This window comes from Macrobrachium rosenbergii, chromosome 3 (genome assembly GCF_040412425.1).
Source record: "Macrobrachium rosenbergii isolate ZJJX-2024 chromosome 3, ASM4041242v1, whole genome shotgun sequence".
In the NCBI taxonomy this organism is placed as follows: Eukaryota; Metazoa; Arthropoda; class Malacostraca; order Decapoda; family Palaemonidae; genus Macrobrachium; species Macrobrachium rosenbergii.
Genome location: NC_089743.1, coordinates 83,179,247 through 83,201,743, shown reverse-complemented (window position 1 = coordinate 83,201,743; position 22,497 = coordinate 83,179,247). Strand labels below are relative to the sequence as shown.

The window sequence follows — 22,497 nt, the reverse complement described above, 5'->3', positions numbered from 1 at the left end:
CTACGCAGTTACCATTTGTCACCGAGTGTGTGTGTGTGTTTTAAGGAATGAGACCTTTCGTCGTTGGCTGTATTTAATGGTAGTTGGTCATGAGCGTGTGCATGCGCCATTAAGTCGTCAGTTGCCCTAAAAAGATGGGTTTGTATGAGGCGCCGGTTACCTGCAACTTCAGCTTGCTTTGCTTGCACCTTTAATAAATGGTGACAAGGGTGGCCTTTAGATAAAGGCCTCTCTCTCTCTCTCATTAATGAAATTAAGATTTATAGACGATTTGATACACAGTAAAAGAAGTAAGATCTAGGTCGGATTTTGACAAGTTCTTTTTAAAAAGTATACAGTGAGGGCTTCCAGTTTTTGACCGATAAGCTTGAAGTAAGTTATGGAAGAAAATTTAAGAGATGTAGACCATCCTTAGGAGAGCCCGATCCCAAAAGATATACCATTAAATGTGAACTTATTCCTATTTTTGTAATTTGTAGTATTGTATGTGTGTGGAGGTGTGCAGCTATTTAATGCAGGCAAAAAAACCTTGAATTATATTTAGTGTGGTGTGACCTTAATGTACTTAGCGCATTAATTTTTTTTTATTTAATTCAAAGTTTATTTACAAACATCGCAGTTTTCATTTACGCAACAATTTTTACAGTAACGAAACTGATTTGCATGTACCTGTATAGATCTGAGATTGTCGGTCATAATTGTTTGCCAATCGAATGTGTGTGTGTGTGTGTGTGTACGTATGTGCATCATCTCCTATGGGTCTGTTGGCGCCAGCGTTCTGTTTTATGTAATTAAACGGCTTGCTCGTCTGCACGTTAACATGGTAACAACCACTGAGAAGCAGGCAAGACACTTATTACACTACATCGGGTGTTGTAATTTAATGCTCTGTGAGAGGGACAGTATTGCCTACGCCTTTTAGTTAGTTGACGAATCTTCTGGTCACTATAACGGTACTTTAAAGAAAACAGTTTTATGCCATATGTATATTGCCATATTTGTATTTGTAAAAACATTCATGCTGTGTTATTCAGCCTTATACTACACCCATTATATATTCACTGTAGAGGTACATGGCTTGTTTCGAATTTTCGCTCTTAATCGCTTTTCATCTGTTTATTGTGGTTAGTATGATTGGTTTTAAAAATATTGGCTATTTAGAAAGTGTATATGAAAACTGCAGATATTTGAGGTAATGGTGATGGTAATAGCATATTCTTGTGAAGTATGATGAAAACTTTATTTTGAATATTTCGGTGCTGTTATAAAAAGGATGTGTGCATACTTACATAATTAAAGAAAACTTGAATACTGTATTGTCGTTGTAGTCGTCGACTTATATTCCTTGTTTTAAAGCTGTTGTAACTCTTCGTCTTTTCAAAATAGCTTTGAGATACCAGTTTTATACTTCTGCCTCTTCCATGGTCACTTAAGTCGTGTCTTGCATTCAGGTGGAATGCAGCCCTCTCTCTCTCTCTCTCTCTCTCTCTCTCTCTCTCTCTCTCTCTCTCTCTCTCTCTCTCTCTCTCTCTCTCTCTCCAGCCACCACCCCATTCATTTTTATTTTTGGGTGGGAACGTGTCAGTATAATTGAAAAACTAGATCCACTGACGCTTCTGTGAAGCCCACAGAGATTGATTTTATTTTTCCATTTTTCTCATGTCGTTTTGTGTATTTGGGCACAATAAAAGTCACAGTAATTAGTGGAATATGTTTGAGCTGATGGTTTAGTTATGATTTAACGTTATTCGCTTTGTCGCTTGACTTCCTCTTCGTTTTGTTGCTTGCCATTGCATGTCTTTTGCCTCTTCTTCCGAGCTAGAGGTCATGGTTGTTAACTGAAAAAGTATCACTCTTCGTCCAGTGCGTGTTAGTTGCATTTAAAAAAAAAACCTGAGTTTTTGTCTGGGCTGAAAGCAGATGTTTCTTTGTTATTATCTAATGGAATGTGTATCTGTAGTTAGTGGAATTTCCCCATATTTTTCTTGAACTGTTACAAAGCACTTGTAAAAGCCGATAGGACAATAGGTCCTAATATTTTTATTACAGGACCTACGTGTAGGATTGTTCGTCGACAATAGAACCGGTTGCTGATAATGACAGTTTACCTACATGAAAGGACAAACTGGTGACCGGCAGAATTTTTGTAAAGTTAGCGCAGTGACGAAATATATATTCCCAAAATTCTTTTCGGTTGCTTCTGCAAGAGTTCGAAGATTTTCTCGGTCCTCACGTAGCATGTAATATCTTGCTGAATAAGGGGTTTTTCCCGTCGTCATGGATGTGGTGGTGGTGGTGTGCTTCATGTTCATTCTTGCTTAGCTGACAAAGAAGATGAATCATGAAGATTGGAAATCCACCCATGATAAATGGTAATATAACAAGCTTCGATTTGAAAAATAAGAAAAAGGCATTTCGATCATTGCAGGAAGTTTTTCAACAGAGATGTTGTTTTGCAAAATACACGACTATTATAGTTGTCCTGCCTTGTGCTACAATGTGCAAAATCTCTGTTGATACTTATTGAGCAAATATAGATTATTATGTGACTCGGGAATCAAACTGATCAAGACAGTGACGCGTAGATATTTTTTTTTCCTAGCATGTGAGTTTTGGGGTAGGACGCTACCTAAAATTTCAGGTGATTAATTAAAAGTCAGTTATAATGTTAAGAAATTCTATATGTGAGAATTATATATATATATATATATATATATATATATATATATATATATATATATATATATATATATATATATATATATATAATTTATATATATATATATTATATATATATATATAATTTATATATATATATAATATATATATATATACTTATATACATATGTACACGTAAATACATACATACATATAGTGTAGGTATAGGATTTAAGTAGGAAATTATAGGAAGAACTTCTCACTCTTTTTCTAGCATGGTTGTTTCTTCTGTAATTGGTAGCAGTCTCAGAAGTCATTTTCATTATTCTTGAGAAGAATACGTAGAGCAATAATACTTTACCGTTTATTTTTGCGACATTATTTTTCATCGTGTCATTATTTACTGAAATTACTTCAATCATTGAACATGAACTGTTCGAGTTGTTCTTCCTTCCAGTTTATATTATTCAGATAGATATATCCCTCTTTATGAGAAACTTGTGAGTGGGAAACCATGTCCCTTAAGGAATCGTGGGTTATTGTGCAATCTTCGAACGTATATCATATTCGTTCTGGAAACCATTTCATAGCACCATAATTGGTGTTTTCACAAGTTCACATTTGTGTTCTAAGCATTGTAGATTGTCTCGCTGTTACAAAGACATTTCGCTTTTTGAACCAAATCATAAAATTCCTTTTCTCATTTCAAAACGTATTTGGATCACAACATTCCTCTCTGAATTATAACTTGTTTTTCTGACTGTTATGGGCATTGTACATTTTCATAAGTGCGCATTTATTCGAGCTGTACAGAGGAAGTGGACTTTTATGTAACAAAAACTAGAAATCTTAGAACGGATTGTTTATTGGTCGTTAAAATTAACTTCAGTGTAATAATTTCCAGTACGAAAATGTGTGTTCCCCATTAATATTCCGAGTTCTTGAAATAAGGTTTGACTTTATAGATATATTTTAGTGCTGAAAATCCCTGTGATTCGATCATCTCGAGTTTCCTTTATTTTAGTGCCGAAAATCCCTGTGATTCGATCATCTCGAGTTTCTCTATGTATGTATTATTTTCGCCATTTTACTCGGATAATACCTTTGGAGAAGCATCCTTTTGCTCATCTCTTATTTATCCCTTCTCTTGAAGGAAGGCTGCCGACGGCGCCTTGAAGAGATGTTTCCATGGCAACCCTGATGTTATTTGTGTTATCTGTTTGGGTCGCTCGTCTTTCTGGAGACGTTAAGCGCAACAGAATTAATTTTACTGAATGTTTCTGCCGTTGCGTGGATCTGTGTTGTCCATTTGCAGCTTATGTAGTTTTTGGTATGTAACAGGGATTCTCACTCTACAATCTTTGGTGCTAATTCCACCTACGGTGTTACAGGAATCTGGTTTTGTCCATTTCTTGTGATCTGTTACATTCTGTGGATCCTGGAAAATGAAGATAACGTTTCATCACTTGTCTTGTCTCATTTCATTCTATAGACAGATAATATACACCAAGTATTATGTCAACTATTATGGATGAGTCTTTTGGGAACTGTCTTTTAACTTGAGATAACATTTTTAAAAATGCACCTTCTGTGGCGAAGTATCCGTAACTGTATTTTGTTGTTGATTGCATTGAGAACACATCCAGCGTATGAAATGTTGATTTATTTCGACAAGAATTCTTAAGAATCGATTCTGTGTTATTCTGGGTTCATTGTGACTCATTATTCATCATTGCCTCTTGAGGTAACGGTCTGTCACAAGTTCCAGTAACGTTTCCAAGTGTACGTCTGCCAGTGTCACCTGGCATTCAGTGGTGGACTTCCATCTAAAGTAATGATCAGATGTGTCGTGAACGCGATGCTCACCGGCATTCATTATTTAAAAATTACTGATTGGCCTTACTTATTTGCTCCAGTGAATCAGTATTGATTTTTATTTAACAAGTACCAATATCCCTATATAAATCAGGTTTGAGCAACGAACGTTATGAAAGTCTAATGGAATTATAGAAATGGGTCTTGTGGAAAAGGCTAATGGCTCTTTTTCTGACGCTGCAACAAACTTTTACTGTAATCTTAGCAAAACATTGTTTCTCTACGAAAAAAAAAAAATGGTTGCATCCGAGGAAAAAAAAATTTTATTTCATTCTATTGTTTCATATGCACTTGGGGCAATGATGTAAGAATTGCAGTGCACGTTAAAATTCACATATTTGGCACATCACAAATTCAAGGTAAGGACTTTCATAATTGTTTATGAATATTCTAACAATATAACTTTTTATATATAAAAAAAATTCGCTTCTGTTGATATTGTTGTTGTCAAAGGGAGCACCAGTGAACTCTTAGAAAGGGAGTAAATAGGTCCATGAAAGAGATTAGAAGCGTTCGGGTCCGAGGGAAAAGGGATTTCTTGGCTGTATTCCAGATAGCCCAGGGTCATAGATGAGCACTGGAAAACTCCCCATTTCCTTCGACAAACTTGACACATAACACAGGCTGCTTCCGGTGTGGCGGTGTTTCTGTAGATTACGAGTTCTTTCGGGAAGAAAAGAGGAGAAATGGTGACTGTCGGGGATCACCAGTTACCAGTCAGAGGTGGTGTTGTTCAAGGCCTTCTCTCTCTCTCTCTCTCTCTCTCTCTCTCTCTCTCTCTCTCTCTCTCTCTCTCTCTCTCTCTCTCTCTCTCTACACACACCTAGATACGTTTAAGATGTACATTCAAAATTCAGAGATATTTACCCAACGAGTGATGGTATGTATCTTGCAATGCTACACACACACACACACACACACACACACACATACATATATATATACATATACATACATACATATATAATTATATATACACATACAAAAATTTATATATATATATATATATATATATATATATAGATAGACAGATATAATAATATATATATATATATATATATATATATATATATATATATATATATATATATATATAGTGTGTGCGCTCTTTAGCCGTTGTATTCCCCCTGCTCCTTACCCATTCTCTCTTCCCTTTGCCACTCCCCTTTTTCGCTCTAGTGGGTGTGGGTCCATCTGTAGAGTATCTCTTAATTGCTGATCATTGATGCGTAAGAGAGAGAGAGAGAATGACATTGACGTAAATGACTTTGTCGTTTGTATTTTGGTGAAGTCCATAATGATGCCATCGTTATGTAATGTCTTATAGATTTGCCTGTGATAATGCCTTTATTATCTTCGATACAGGATTTTGAATTGGCGCCGCTGATTTCACTGAGCGCTAATTACATCTAATATCCTGTCTTCCCTTCGGCAACAATATCGCTCATTATCATCCATCTCATCCACGTTGTTATTCCTCCCCTTCTGTAACCTCCCACGCGTCTCTCTCTCTCTCTCTCTCTCTCTCTCTCTCTCTCTCTCTCTCTCTCTAGTCAACATTTGTTGTCCAGAGAGTTTATTGCTTTGCTCATTAATACTACCCACAGTTATCTGAATCCATTATCAGATTATTGGAGGGTCTTACTATCATCATTACCATCTAATAATGTCTTTGCAAACTCTCTCTCACCCTTTCGTGCTCGGACTAAGAAATCCGAAACATTATTGATCTTTATATGTTAAGCATTTGTTTATGTACAGCTGAATTTATTGTTCACGTACGTTCGTGTTAATTCCACACAATCTTATGATTTTTAATGCCAGAAAATTAAGTTTTCTGGGTCAGTAGTTAGTTGATTGCAATTCTACCTGTGTATAGCTCTTCATTAGAACTTACGGGACAAGGGAATTCTTTGAGCCATCACAAAATTATTCTAAATTTAATAGTGGCTTTCTCATTTATACATGTGTCCTGGTACCTTTCTCCCCCCTCCTCCCCCATAATTTCCCTTCCTCTTTAATTAAGTTAGCAGACTATTAATTCACTTTTGCAATGTTGCTTATTCATCAGCCACACCCAGGCAGACAGACTTCAATTCTCCTCCTCCTCTGTGTTGGTGATGCTACTGGCCACCTGTTCAGATACTGTTGTTATTGAATTATTGGTCATGTTAAGTGGAACGGAACTTGACATTGACAGAGGAGATTGATTTCGCCATAGATATCACTTACGGTATCCTATGAATTGTAGAGAAGCATTCTGTGCTGACACGAAGGCCGCATTTAAATCATGTTTTTTTTTTCTCGCTGTGTTGAGAATAGATTTACTAACAGTTTAATATCAGCAAATTTTGACTGCGTATGATTACCAGCTTACTCGCCAACCAAAGGAAATTGTAACTACCTTTAGTGTAATATGGGGATTATGTAAGGATTTTCTTTTGAGGCTATGTATCTGTGAAAAGCATTTTTATTTTATAACGAAACAATTGTATTCTTTTGTTTTCCGAGTACCATATTTGCGTATAATGATTCTCTCCACCACTCTCTCTTTCTAAATTTCTTTCCTCTCCATTAGCCTTGGTCATTGAGACCACCGATGTCACATTTCCAGACCAAGCGTCCAGACTTTTCCCGTTTTGGAAGGGAGGCTCACTCTCCTGTTTCCCCCCCCTTGACCTAACCCAGTCTCCCCTGTCTTCTCTCAGATAGATTTGTCATAATAACAGTGTCTATGAGCATTAGGGGAGCAGAGGTCTCTCTCTCTCTCTCTCTCTCTCTCTCTCTCTCTCTCTCTCTCTCTCTCTCTCTCTCTCTCTCTCTTTCGCTGCAAATGAGTATCCGTTGGTTGCTGAGTGGGATAGAAAGCAGATGATTTTCACGGAGGCAGACAAAACTCACTTGTGCATCGAAAGTTATACCGACTTGACTAACGAAAGTATTTATGTCGTTGTTGTAAGGGGAAGAGGAAATTCCTTTTTAATGAATTCCCAGTCCAAAATGGGATTACTGGTTTTGTCAGGTCCATCTGGTTTTTGTTCTGGATCTTGCCGATGGTGAAGCGAAGGTTTCAGTATCTCTTGACAGACATTTATCTTCATAAATGAGGGCTTTATGTTACTTGACTATTTGTCTTCATAACTGAACGCCAGAGAGAAAATTAAAAAAAGCATAAATTTATTAGTTTATATATAATTCAGCATTTCCCACTACAATGAAGCTGATTATTTCTTCCACTTTTTGCCAATACTGTGGTGGACGCTGCAGCAGAGACTCTTGATCTCAGTTGGGGAAAGTCGACGTCTTTTCCTATTTCGTATACAAGAAGACTGCTCTATCGGCTATAGAGCATACTTCTGAATGTCGAAAATATATGAAAATAAACGAGAATATGTAAAGATTCATTTTAGTTTCGTCATGGTTTTCGTGGTTCATCTTACTTGGTATCTCAAAGACTTGAATGGCTTTTGGCCTGCTGTCGAGCCCAGTAAACATTGTAATTGACAATTTTACCATCAAAGATAAAATCCTCGATATAGGCAATTTTACCATCAAAGATAAAATCCTTGATACAGACAATTTTACCGTCAAAGATAGAATCCTTGATACCGACAATTTTACCATCTAAGATAAAATCCTCGATACAGACAATTTTACCATCAAAGATAAAATCCTTGATACAGACAATTTTACCATCAAAGATAAAATCCTTGATACCGACAATTTTACCATCAAAGATAAAATCCTCGATATCCATCAAGATAAAATCCTCGATACAGACAATTTAATCAACATAAACTCAAAGATAAAATCCTCGATGATTTTACCATCAAAGATAAAATCCAATTTTGATAAAATCAAAGATAAAAAGATAAAATCCTTGATACAGACAATTTTACCATCAAAGATAAAATCCTCGATATTACAATTTTACCATCAAAGATAAAATCCTCGATATTATAGACAATTTTACCATCAAAGATAAAATCCTCGATATTATATACAATTTTACCATCAAAGATAAAATCCTTGATACAGACAATTTTACCATCAAAGATAAAAGACTTGATACAGACAAATTTACCATCAAAGATAAAATCCTTGATAAAAATTTTACCATCAAACATAAAAATCCTTTGATATTTTACCATCAAAGATAAAATCAAGTTTACCATCAAAGATAAAATCCATGATACAGACAATTTTACCATCAAAGATAAAATCCTTGATATACAGACAATTTTACCATCAAAGATAAAATCCTCGATACAGGAACAACTTAAAATTTGCTGAGTCATGCTCGTCAGTATTCTCTTATTACTGAAGTACACGCGCTCATTATGATCGATAATGTGAAATGTCTACCTGTAATGTTTCTGAATTACTTCAGTTAGAGGTAACATAATAAACCCTTACAGAGTTCATGTCTTCCATCGTATAATAAGCGGCATATTTCTCTCATGGATTCTTGTGCGCGTGGTTACGGGTGTGGCTTTTTAAGGACGCATACCTCACTAATTGTGCTGCGATCGCCACCTTTCGAACCTTAGGTAACCCTTTTGTGGGTTTTCCTTATTTCTCCTTCAAGATAAGGTTTCTTCCTGGGGATTTTTCTCTGCCTTGGTTTTTTTTTTTTATGTAACCTCTCTTGTTTTTGTTTTACCCGTGATTGTATGTTCTTTTTTCCTAAAATTTATTCATTGTCATTATTTATCATTTAACATTGTATGATTAAGTTCATTAGATTTATCGTGGTGTGGTAAATCTGTATAAACTTTGATTGTATAAACTTTGATTAATTTGCATGTGGAGTTCAGGTTTTCATTGTATTGTGTGTGCATGTCTGTGGGGTCAGCCTATTCACCTGTTCTCTGGAATGCGCTCGACTTTCTTCTATTCGGTTTTTATGAAGAGAAAGAAATCTCGGAATTAAGTATTGGAACAAATCTGACCTTCGATTGTCAGATTATCGATTTCAATGCTTGCTTATTGTTTGTGTAAATGAAGTCTTAATAAATGAATGAGTGTACTGGTGGGGCTTCGACACGCTTTGTATTTCTCCCCAGTTTAAAGATGAACGTGAAAGTGGCTTTAAGTCTTCGTTCGACGTTTATTAGGAGAAAATGTTTATATGTGAGTGGCTAGTCGTTTTGATCTTATTATGAGGTATCTTGTCCCCCCCACCCCTCTCTCTCTCTCTCTCTCTCTCTCTCTCTCTCTCTCTCTCTCTCTCTCTCTCTCTCTCTCTCTCTCTCTCTCTCACATCATCGTAGAATGTCTGTTTGTTGGACTTAATCCTCTTGTTATATTAGGGTGGTAGGAAGAGAGTGAACTTCGAAAAGCAGGTTGGACCCGAGGATAATAATGATGTCAGAGCGAGAAAATCCCGACTGCTAATAGGAAGAGGGTGTTTTGTATTGTGCTGCACCTTAAGTGCACGTGTTCCCTTGTGCTTGTTAGGCCTATTGTATATAATGGGCGCCTGATATAGGACTGTAGGCTACATAAGAGGTAAAGGCCTCGTATGATCACTCGCAGCTGTTCATTTAGTGTGTTTTGTACACGCGTAGGGCATTCTGATGGACAATTGCTATCTTGTATTGTATTATTGATATTGTTTTTATTGTAAATTTATAGGAATTCTCAGTGATGTGTTGTTGCTGAATTTGCCGGCAGCCTTTGTTGCCGGATAATATTTGTGAGAGGGAAAGGACCTGGGCATGACTTTTCAATTAGAGGATTGATGTGTGGGAGCACTTTTTAATCAGCCTTGTAAATCCAGACCGGAAGCTTATAGTGATTGTACCGAGAACCATATACAGCCCTTCAAAAAAAATGTGAACCTGTTTTATTTACATTTGTGCTATATTTAATAAAATTCTTTAGTTCCCACCTTGGTCCGTCTATAGAGGCTGCAGACGCTTTCAGAATTTTGAGTATGAGAAGTATTGAAATTCTGTCAGTCCAATTATTTGTCCGGGAAATATTGAAATGGTGTTAGTCCAATTATTTGTCCGGACATTTTTATTTCCCATCAACCTATATTCCGTAACACTAACAGCACGGCTTGTAGGAACTGTTTGTTTTAGCAGCAAGCAATCCTTACTGATCTTTTACTGAATAGTTTTGGGAACTTAGTTTTAACCATATTCCCATAGTCATCCTCTTGACTCGAGGGGCCTTGTGATATGGGCGAAAATCTGTAGTATCGATCCGCGTGAAGAGCTCGTTGTGGTCGTCCCTTACAGGACTTGAATTAGTTTGAGAATTTCGATTATTTCAAGTGTCTGCACAATTGCCCTTCGTCTCTCCTTAATAGTCGTATCGTAAACATTGCCTTTAATTATACTCTTTTTCATAGATCCTTTTCCCTTTGAAATCCATTTGATCAAAGGAACACCACTAACCCTCAGAATTGCAACCCCCTCTTTTTCTTTTTCCTCGCCACCTCTCTGACCTCTCCGGACCTCTTCCTTTCCGCAGCCTGTATTTAGACGAGTCTCTAGGTCTCAATAGAAGGAAGATCCTGGCAAACTTGTTCTGACAGCGGGAGTAAAATATTCCCATTCATAAGAGTTTATGGGAGTGCCCTTCCCTTTCTTCCATCTTCTCTACCCATTCTTCCTCCCTTTCCCGTGTGCTTGTTGTCCGGACGACCAGATATTTGTAGAGGCTAAGTCAGAAACATATACAGCGAAAGAAGTAGTTTTCGGGGTGGGATGGGGTATGAGCCGGGGGGCTTTAGGTTTAGCAGATGGACGGAGATATGCTAAATATATTCAGGACAGTTTAGGAAAAGACAGCTCCAAATGTTTGAAGGGAACGGACAGAAAAAGAAGAGGGTTGGGTACGATGGTCTTCGTATGGTACCTTTCAAAATAATACTTTTAACACTATTTCTTCTGTGTTATGTGACTGACAAACACAGCGATCGAGCAGGGATTTCTGTCATTGAATTAATTGTTACAGTATATCCTTTACCAGGCAGGCTGCAGACAATGAACTCGAAATAATGATGTTAGATTTATTAACTTTTTGCTCTGGCACAAAAATTGTAGTGAGCCTTTCCTTTTATGTCGCTCCATTATACTCGTATGAATACATGTTAGTTTTACAAAGGGTAGTTAAATTATTCATTTGAATGCCAGGAACACTATTGGCACGACAAACAAATTACAAAGCACTAGAATGTTTTTGTAGCTTTCAGTTGGGAGTTTCGTAATCGCTGTTTTGGAAGTAAGAATTTTGTCAGTATAATGAGAAGAATTTATTAGTGTTAAAACGGAATTTTATGAACTTGTTACCTTTATATAAGTTCTGATTTGGCGAATACACACACACACACACATATATATATATATATATATATATATATATATATATATATATATTAAGAAAAATTCACGAAGGAAAGAGAAACAAGGAGTGCTGCGAGGCCTTTCGACTATCATCCTGTAATTAATAGACTCTGCTAAGTAAAGGACGATAGTCGAAAGGCCTCAGCACCCCATTGTTTCTCTTTCCTTCATTGATTTTGTCTTTATTTATATATTCATTCATATTTTTTTCATATTATTTTATATATATTCAGTTATACATATATACACAGACATATATATATATATATATTTTTTATATATATATATACATATATATATATATATACATATATACATACATACATACATACATACATACACACACACACACACACAAACACACACACACACACACACACACACACGAGGCATGATGTTGTTTAGGTGATTTATACAAACAGATGGAGAGAAAAGCACGCGAAGAGGGAAAGAACATTAGGGTCATTTTCGTAATAGAAAATGGTTGAGTGGGCCTCCCACTTTGAAACCCGAGACTTTGTTTAACATTATGTGGGGTTTTCCCTTAATTGGGGGGAGGGAGGTTAGTCTTTGAAAAGAGGAGGTGCATAGGGTGCGCCGGGGAAGATGCATCATTCTCACGGTGTGCATTTCGGAGCTAACTGCTGATCTTTTGATGTATTCTGTATTTAAACAAATACAGTAATCAGTTCTCTTTATGACCAGTGTTCTGGACTTAGGGGATAATTAGCTCAATTTTTCTATGATGCTTAAAAAACAGCTAAATAGTTTGACTGGTTGCTTGGAAAGTGCATTGAAAATTAACATCTCATTTTTCCTAGAAGCCACAAAGGAAGCTTTGTTTCTGCAAGTTTACAGACGAATTCAGGGATGAAGAAGGGGTTTGCCTATAACGCGTGTAATGACTTCCGCATATCACTTCCAAATTAAAGAAACCTCTCTCGGGAAGCGGTGGACCTTGATCCAATTGTCATGGAATACTCCAAAGATGGGGTCTCGGTGCGAATTAGGTCACTTGGGGATTTTGTTGAGGGTACTACTATGATCTGAGTACAGTACATTGAATATCAGGGCTTCAGGTCACACGTTCAATTCCATTATGGACTGTCCTTTTATGTGGGTACTTTAGTATTTTTTTTAGTTTTCATAAACTGTAAGTGTATATTTTTTAATTTTAGCTTTTCACAAAATGTTAAAAAAAAAAAAGTCCTCGCTATTCGTCCTCCTTTATTAATATTCATGTATATATGTATGTATGTGTGTGTGCGTGCGTGCTTGTGTATAATGTATAATGCATATATTAAAGCATTATTATATTGTTTTGTTTTTGTGTATTAACCAATTTTTCCTCTTCCCCTCTCGGCAGGAACAAGGCAGCTCCCCCAGCAGTGAATCCGAAGATGAACCTGTAACCAAGTGCCGGCGTCTGTCGGCTTCGTCTGTGTCGTGTGGATCTTCCTGTGGTCCCTCGTGTGAGGGCGGAGGCGCTGGGAGTAGCCTGTCGTGTGGATCGGCTTGTTCCTCCACCTGCTCCTCTCCCTGCCTTGGTGCTCGCCCTTACTCGAGACCAAGGCCCTGGTCTCACTACGACTCCAACCTCTCCGAAGCCGGATCTTACATCGAGGTGAGTAAGACGCTTTTAAAGACAAGCGCCGGGGAGTTGACGTGCGTGAATTATATAAGATGATCCTGACATAACTGGAATGAAATAATTTGTTCTGATTACCTTGAAAATTAAAACAAAGATTTGATGATTGCTAGTGCTAAGTATCTGTTAAGCCTCTGTAAAAGATAGTGGTAACTGATTATGATGGGTAAAGTTTCTTTCATTGTAATTGCCTTTCTCTCATTGTAATTACCTAGTAAGGTGTGACGCCATTTTAGTGAACTTTTACTAAGCTTCATTTTGCATCTTCAATACTTTCTTCCTTGAGTGTCTTTGGGACAGTCTTTTAAAGGTTGTGGGATTTCAGTGATATAACTTTCCTAATCACACTGACATTTAACTAACCCATCCGAACATTGTTGACACATACACATGAAAGGTGATTAATATTCATTTGTTTGTTCTATAAAATTTCACAGCGTTTATCATGTGCTTTTTTTTTTGTATTGTTTATCAAACTTTTCCCGACCCCTCTTATGAGTATCTTTCCCTGAGCTCTTTAATTTTTCATTGGCGTTTAATGTTTTTACCTTTCTTTCATAGGTTTAAAGTCGGCGAGTGGGAAAAATTTATTTCACGAATGTCTTGTTTAGTTTCTCTTTCTCAGACAAAATCTCCATTAAATAAATCCTCAACATTATTTGGTAATCTATGCTTTAACCCCCAACCCTTCAAAGTTAGTAGGATTGTTAGCTAAATGGTCTTGAAATTATCTAGATTTGAGGAAAACCATTTTTTTTATATAAAATAAAGGTTATGGTAAGGAATGGGTCATAAGGGAAAATATGATCTTACGTGGATACAGGAATATGGTTCAAGTGGCTGCATACATTTTTAACATCGTCACCTATACCTAAGTCTCACCGTCTTAAACTACAGACATACCACGTATTTAAACATCTCTCTCACTTTAATCATGCACTCTGGGTGCCCCACGGGAACGGTGTTTGTTGCAAGACTATTTTCCGGTGGTATTTCCTGCACTGTTAACCTTTCCGTTTCTTGTTATTATTCTCCTCCAATTTTTGTATCCTTTGTATCACCATCTCGTCGCACAGACCACCAACAACTCCACCTCCAAGCACAGCTCTTGTGCTGTCGCAGTTCCTCCTGCTGGCGCACGCGCACATACGGCAAAGGTAATCTACGACGACGATATTGCATGAAGAACTACTTGATGTGCCCTTTGAACTCCCGTCCCCAGTCTCTCTCTCTCTCTCTCTCTCTCTCTCTCTCTCTTTCTCTCTCTCTGTCGTGCATGTCTTGTCCACTGGGATCGCGTGTTTTAAGCATGGCTAGATAGTCTCCATTTTTTCTTGTTAACTCTCGCATTTTCAGACTGCTTGGTTTGAAATTCATGAAATAATATTTACATGATTTTCCCATTCTCCTCGTTATTAACTCGATGTCTGGTGAATGTCTGTTATTGTTAAAGAAAGATAGTGTCCACTGCTTTAATGGGCAATCGCAATCCGAAAATCAGGGTTATCTAATTGATTTTGCTGCTTTACGTTTTCATATTAATTTTATTTTATCTAAAAGTTTTAAACAAATATTTCGTCTAAGGTGATACACAACGTAGTGAACTGTTTCTCCTCCATGACAAACAGAATTTAAAGGGTACCACCACTTCATTGGTTAATCATGGAGATAAGAACAGATAGCTTTCTTTACTCCATCAAGACTCGTCTCAGTGCGAGGTTGGTTGTGTTGACGATGAGATGGAGACTTTGATAGTGTTGAGACAATCTTATTCAAAGATTTTAATAATCGTTTGCTAATAAGAAAAGTGTCCTTTTGCGCTTTCGTAGTGAATTTCATTTAGAAATTTTTTACGAATGTCTGAAGAATGGAATTGCTTCCTGCTCTTGTTTCATTCTGTATCTTTGATAATTACTCACTATTAACTGTACGTTCTTTATTTTAATATATATTGCTTACATTGTTGTATCATGACTTACTTCTTTTAGTAACTGTTGTAATTAACGTGTATGTGCATAGTTTCTTACCCTTTGGCAACTTGTGGATTTAATGTTGTTAATTAATTGTTATGGCAACTTGTGGATTTAATGTTGTTAATCAATTGATATGATGTTCATGTCTGTCAGATAATTTTTAACACATTGGCCTTGGAATGCATAACGATAACAATATTTTACCAGCAACGTGTGGTGACTTCGTGTGAATATTTTTGCTGGCTTTGTTTTTAAGATGCTAACATTTGCAAACAAATTGTCAAGTCATAACAAATGAATTTGTCTGAAGATACGTTCTTTTGTTTGGCTATTTTTTTTTTTTTTTTGTATAGAAAAGATGCCATTTCTTCTTACTTGTATTGGTTTGTACTGTGTTTTGCGATATTCTTTACTGTTGAACGATATTGATGTACGGTAACAGCTAGGGTACCTATAGAAATGAGTGTTATTTGAATCTATAAAGTAGACGTGCATGTTTTCACGCATGTGCTCCAAAGCCAGACCTGACTCATCGTTGGGAAAAGATAAGTCGTTATCTATCGAAAAATCGATTGATTTCATAGTATCATCTCTGCTAGGGGTTTCTTCTTTTTATTATGTATATATATAAATTAGGTCCATCGGCATCGAAGATGTAATTTTATTGTATGTTTAGATTTTATCTCATTTCCAATCTGTTAAATATCTTTCATTTCACTCTCCCACCTGCAGGATGACTATGTGTGTGTAAACGGGACCGACTGTGATGTTGCAGTGTTGGTCTCAGAGGCTGCCATCCACACCCCACCAGAACCAATGTTAGTTGACCCGGACCAGCAGCAGCAAGAAACCACCACCACGGCTCCCCAAGACTGTGAGGCTTCTGGCCTGGTTCCTGACACTTCTGCCCAGGAGAATCAGGACCAAGTCATGGTTGGAACTGCTGGCTTGGACACAGTGAGAGCTCGCTGTGGTCATCTTGCACCTGCTGATATTTTGGCTGAAGTAACCATGATTCATGATCCATCAAAGACCATAACAACAAGCAGTACAGATAACTCTTCAAATCAGAGCCTCATGGAAAATGAAAACCAAGTGAATGGGAACACTGTTTCTCCTGCAGTAACTGAAGACTCAGGCATCAATCTTACTCCAACATTGGCTGAGGTTTCAGTTAATACAGAGTTGAGCAGTGTAAAGGACTCCCCTTCAAAATCAAGCTGCACTAATGTAGAGCGGCCATCACCAAATTGTGCCATCTTTGATTTCAAACACCAAGACACTGACACAGAGGAAGCTGCTACTAACACTACCAACAGTACAGCTACAGCTGCTTGTCAGGCAAACCTTAATTTGGTGGACTGTGATCCTTCAAGAAACAGAGTTTACCAAGTACGGCGCAGAACCAGTAGCTGCATTCGCAGAACAACAGCCCGAACTAAGCTTGAATTCAGTGGTGATGAAGAGGTTGACCATGAAGCTCTGCAGAAGATAATAGATTCAGCTATACTTGATCCTGATTGGTTGAATTCAAATATTCCCAGTGACATAGAATTCAGTGGCACTGAGGATGAAATTACTGCTCATGAGCACATGGATACTGGAAGTGATGGTGGTGGTACTCCAGGTCAGTCACAAAACGAACAGGTGCTAGAACAAAATCCAGATCAGAAACAGGGGAGCAACAGTGAAAACATGGATGTTAAAGACCAGAAGCCTCAGAGATCCATCAGCAAAGAATCCATAACAAAACTGGTAAGTGATGCTGAAAAACTTGTAAGAGAGCCAGCTGAATCTGGTGAAGAACCGCCTCCAATCATCTCACCCAGACCTCACCTGCAACTTCCTCTGAATGGTGGCCCTGACAAGTGCGTTGTTGTGAGCAGCAAGCAAGCCCGAGTAAGGCAGTGGTTGGTATCTCAGCGCCGAGAGGCCAGATTGTCGGCTTCTTGTGTCTTGGATTCTTGTGATGCATCTGGAGAGTTGACAACTGGTGAAAGTGACATTGAGTCTGCATCGTCAGAGGATATGGACGCCTCAACAGCGACGCAGCGTGGCACTTCTACCAGAGGATCTTTCAAGGGTTCACAGAAGGGCTCCCTCAAAGGTTCCAGAGACGCTCTCCCATCCACAGACAATACCCCAACCACTGAACGGAGCAGTTTCTTGCCAGACAGTGGCCAGTCTAAGGTTAGTGTGTAATTTTGTCATATTCTTTGACGACTTAAGGAGTCATTTGAAAATTGTACCCAAAGTATGCTTATTTTTCATGATTGTAACGTCACAGGGCAGTATGCATTAGTTTTTTTCTCCCGTTTATTTCACAGGTTGTAATGCGTAGCCGCAAACGCCGATCTGGTGAGCAGCGCCCATGGAGTGTTAGTGAATTATATCAGCTAGCCACCCGGCTTGATTTCGCTCCCTTCTCAGTGTCTGAAACAGCTTTGCATCACCTCCTGACTGCCACTCCTGAGACTCCCACAAATGATAACCAAGCCTTGTAAGTACAACCTTAGAATTTTTCTCCCATTTCATGGTGCTTTCAGTTAAGATTTCAAAAGGTTGTTTTTCATATCATGCTGTGTCACGAAAACTTTAATTTTAGATGAAGATTATGTCTTGTGACTACCATATCACCATGTGTCGAAGTAAGTCACAAGCCCTTATTTTAATTCATGGTCACGGTCCAAAGAGACTTCAGTAGTTAAGATTTAGTAGTTTTGATTAGTTTACATCGTATAATGTACATCCAGTTTCACCATATTTGCTTATGAGTATAGTCATATTGTTTGTAATGAATATTGATGATAATCTGATTATAAAAAATTACTGGTAGTTACAAGGAAATAAATATTTGACCATTTTAAATCTGTGGTTTTCAAACGATACACTTCACATTTGGTTGCACTTAGTCTAATCACACTTTAGGCAAGGGCCCCTGCTAGCAGACGGCTAGCTTAATCGATCCATATGGATGAGTACAGAAGTTCTCACCAGGCCTCTTATACCTTTGAACATTAACATACTTGAAGATCATAATGATTTAAGGAGTCTTGTTTTGGCATAAGGCCAGCTTAATCTGAATTAACCAACTACCATTACGTTACAATCAGTTCCTGGTATTTAGGCTCGTGTATTTTTCATTTACTTTGATAAATTGATAATCTGCGAAGATTTTATACCTTGAACGTCATTTGTAATTAAAGAACAGATTTTGCAATTAGCATGGGGGAGTACTTGTAACTGATTTTTTAGTAACTTGTTATCACCAGCACTTGGAATAGGCTAGGTCAGAAATATTGTGAACACCGTGTTCAGGTCAAGAAGTTTGCTAGGTCGCCGCAGCATTTGGCTGCCCCGCATTCCTCCGTTACTGATTGATAGAAAGAAGGTCAGCGAGATCGTATTACAATAATTTTTATGTGATTGGGAGAGGATGCTGTTTATTCAGGGTATTATTACTTGGATGTCACTGCTATTTCACATAAAGTCGTCGTTATCGTTATTATTAGAGGAAGATAAAGCTTTGTAACTCCATTGGCTATATACTGTAAATGTTGACTTGTTAAGCAATTGACTATACTGTTTCAAAGCTGTTAGCAAATTCAGGACTTTTTTTTTTTTTTTTTTTTAGGGAATCAGATGTTTTTTGTCATTAATATGTGGTGCTATTAATCTTTGATTAGATCAGGCAAATGCCATTCAAGTGCGGTTCACTGTATCGTTAATAAAATATTTAGCCATATGAATGTTGACGTTTTCATTCTTATCAGTTTGGTTTTGAAAGTAAAGTTTTCGTAACAACCAATATAACGAAATCATGTTGAATCCATTGTTTATTTTCAGTAGTAAGTTTTGACAAGTCATAATTTATATATCCTCTTTGAAAGGAAGCAGATTATATTTAAAAAAAAAAACTTTCGTTGTTATATCCGTAAAATCACTACAGTAATTCTGTAGCCATTTTGTGGTTCTGATTCCAAGAGAAGCTGGAGAAGTATCGCATGCAGAAAGATCCATAATCAGTGAATGGAAGAGGAGTCCATTGGTGTCTGTCTAATGTTAAAGCCAGTCGTGTGTCGTCTCCCGTCAGAGAGGCATCGCTTTCGCGTCCTCGTGTCTCAAGATTTTGACGTTTGGAGGTTTCAGCTTTCAGGAATTTCTTCAGATTTAATTTACTTAGCATATTCAGTAATTATGAGCATCTTAGTGTGAATCCTTGGATTGTCTAACATTGGTAGTATTAGATAGCGTTGTAGCATTCGTGAGAACAGACAAGTAACTCTCCTCACCTACATATTTGAGTTTGTGGTTCGATTCATACAGTGTCTTCGTCATTCGTCAGTCAAGACTCCGGGGAGAGAGTTGCTGATCACAGGTGTAGAATAAGCCAAGAGTCCGTTAGCAACGACAGTTGGAATGTCGGTTAAGAATGCAGTTAGATGAATAGCTGTCAGTTTGGACGTCATTTTCTATCTGAGATTTCAGACGATTCAGTAAACGTGGACGAGGAACGTCGTTTTTACAGAATGTGGCGCAATTGTTCGCTGCACAGCAGAGCGGCATTGATGAATGGTGTCGTCATAGCTTGTGGTCGCGTTCAGTGACTTTCCGTGCCACCTGACTTTCCATTCAGGTGTTCAGCTGCCTCACTGAAGCACAGTATACAAGAAAATAGGAGAGCTTCTCTTGTTCTTTGTGTGTGTTCTGGAAGTTGTTCTTTTGCCAGACAGTGTTGGTTTAGAATTTAGTAAATGTGATATTTTTAATATATTTAATTTATACATACGTGGTCGAAATTTTAATCATTTTCTTGTTTTGTGATTAACTTATTTTGTAGTGTGGGTTTTTCTTTCAAAGATCTGTTGATCTTTAACGAATAACGAACGGAAGTAGCTGCATGTTTTCATCGAAAAGTATTGATAAGGAGACAATGACTTTTAGATATGTTGACACTGAGCAACTTCCTTAGCATCGTAGTTTGTGAAACGAATGAACGGTATGTCGCACAGGAACTTACATTTTAATAAAGGAAAATAATGTTTACTGTATGAAACAAGAAGTTGGCCTGCTGTGGTTACAGATGTGTGGAAGGACTTAATTCCAAATAACGTCTTTACATTTTATTTAATCTTCTCATTGCAGTGGCCTTGGAACACCCGAAGCGGTGACAACAAGCACCACATCCCCTGCAGAAGATGCAACCCCAACCTCCACCAACCCACTCAATATCTCCTCCACCAGTTCGACTGCCAATACAATTACTGCCCCTATCGTCACAAGCACAGGGCGTCAGTCGCCTCCAGTTGTTTCTAACACGGGATCCCTCAGAAGAAGAAAGACCAGAGCCCGAAGGAAGTCCAACCTCTCCCTGGTAAGTGTTTCATAGTGAATATCCCAAACGTGACATGTTATATAGCCTAGATAAAGATTATACACATGTTAAGTTATATATATATTACAAGTTGCAAGCTTTCAAAGCTGAACCGGTAATATGGTTAGTTAGGTCATGGGAACACGTGTTGCCTCATTTTGTTGTGGTTAGGCGTTTAGAATCTATAGAAAACGGACTGGAAATGACTCACCCATTTTCTTTGTCTGGTCATTACAGGGGCGACGAACCGATTCTGGCTCTGAATGTCTGACGTTGAACTTGTCTGGTGGATCTGACAATAACCAAGTATCCCCCAGTCGCCGACTCTCAAAGTCCCACTCTTCCGGGTCGGACTCGGCATCGCACTGCAGGAGGCATATTGTCAAGAGTTCTTCCTTCTCTGGTAAGTACAGTACATAGAACGCGAGTGTTGGTTTTCATTCCAAATGTTTCAGTACTGGGAAAGGTGTGAGTTTACATATGTGTATCCGGTTCTGTTCCGTTCCCGTGAATTTGATGAAAGCCTTATTGTACTAGGAACAGTACGCTAAGTGCATTGCAGTAGCATATTCAGAAAAAATGTTTGTGTGTGTGTGTGTACTGTTGTGTTCGTTGTGTAACGCAATCTTAAAATTGCCATTTAATTGTTCGTTTCATACGACGACGACAACTCTGCTTTTGAATGGTGGTAAGAATATGGTTGGTAGTAAGCATGTATATATAGTCTCACGTACCCCTCGGAGGGATTGGCAACATACGCCACTTGCGCTCATAGTTGCCGCACATACCCACGTGGTTAGTTTCTCTCTGCAGTGAATGGTTTTACCAGTCTAATTTCATTACATCCAAATGGCAGTGCATGTTTGTGCCAGAAGAAAAGATTGTGTAATATCAGAGGCGAAATTCAAAAAATGAGACATGTTTTGTCAAGACAGAAAATCATATGAAGTGCTAAAGTAGAATATTTCTGTAGTTTGCACATGTGAATTACGGTGTGCTTTCCATTTTCTCCTTACATTTTGTATTTAAAGGTATAAAACTTTACGTTATGATCTAGCATTTGACATAAGTCTTGCTCAAGCCGTCAGCAATACCAGTTTTAGAAAAGTTTCATGAATTTGTACAGTGATGCTTATATAAATACAATATGTTGCAGTGATTAGAACTTGCTTTTATGTGTAAGGTATATGAATGTGGCACTTGCTCTGACAAGAGCTTTAACTTTTGATAGTAAGTAAAATGCATTTGATACTTGCTGTATTCGAACTTTATCCTATGCTTTTAAATTACATAATTTTTATACCGCTAGAGACAAGACCTGTAGCTTTTATTGGTAAGAGGTATGAGTATGATGTTTGCCTTATTCGAACTTAGGCTTTGTTGGTGAGACATATGAATGGGATACTTGCAATGATAAGAAGTAGGTTTTGCTTGTAAGGTGAATGCATGTGATACTTGTGATCATAACTTTAGCATGTGTTAGTAAGGTGTATGAAAGTGATACTTGCAATAACATGCTGTAGTTTTTGTTAGTAATGGATATGAATGCACTGCTGGAAATGCTAAGAACTTTATCTTTTGTGGGTAAGGCGTATGAACATACGATTATAA

General features: G+C 37.7%; 1 protein-coding gene across 6 annotated transcripts in view; it reads left to right on the top strand.

Moving 5' to 3' along the window:
• Positions 1–22,497, top strand: part of klar (klarsicht) — a 155,096-nt gene that overhangs the window by 81,534 nt on the left and 51,065 nt on the right. For 2 of the 6 annotated variants that reach the window (XM_067083647.1, XM_067083644.1), the window contains exons 2-7: positions 13,258–13,515; positions 14,616–14,696; positions 16,245–17,702; positions 17,840–18,012; positions 20,658–20,886; positions 21,124–21,289. In XM_067083647.1, the coding sequence (XP_066939748.1) occupies positions 16,329–17,702; positions 17,840–18,012; positions 20,658–20,886; positions 21,124–21,289 (1,942 nt within the window). In that variant the 5' untranslated portion in view covers positions 13,258–13,515; positions 14,616–14,696; positions 16,245–16,328. Of the gene's footprint in view, positions 1–13,257; positions 13,516–14,615; positions 14,697–15,249; positions 15,467–16,244; positions 17,703–17,839; positions 18,013–20,657; positions 20,887–21,123; positions 21,290–22,497 lie in introns of those variants that run through there. The other 4 variants (XM_067083648.1, XM_067083646.1, XM_067083641.1 and 1 more) reach the window with 2 other exon arrangements.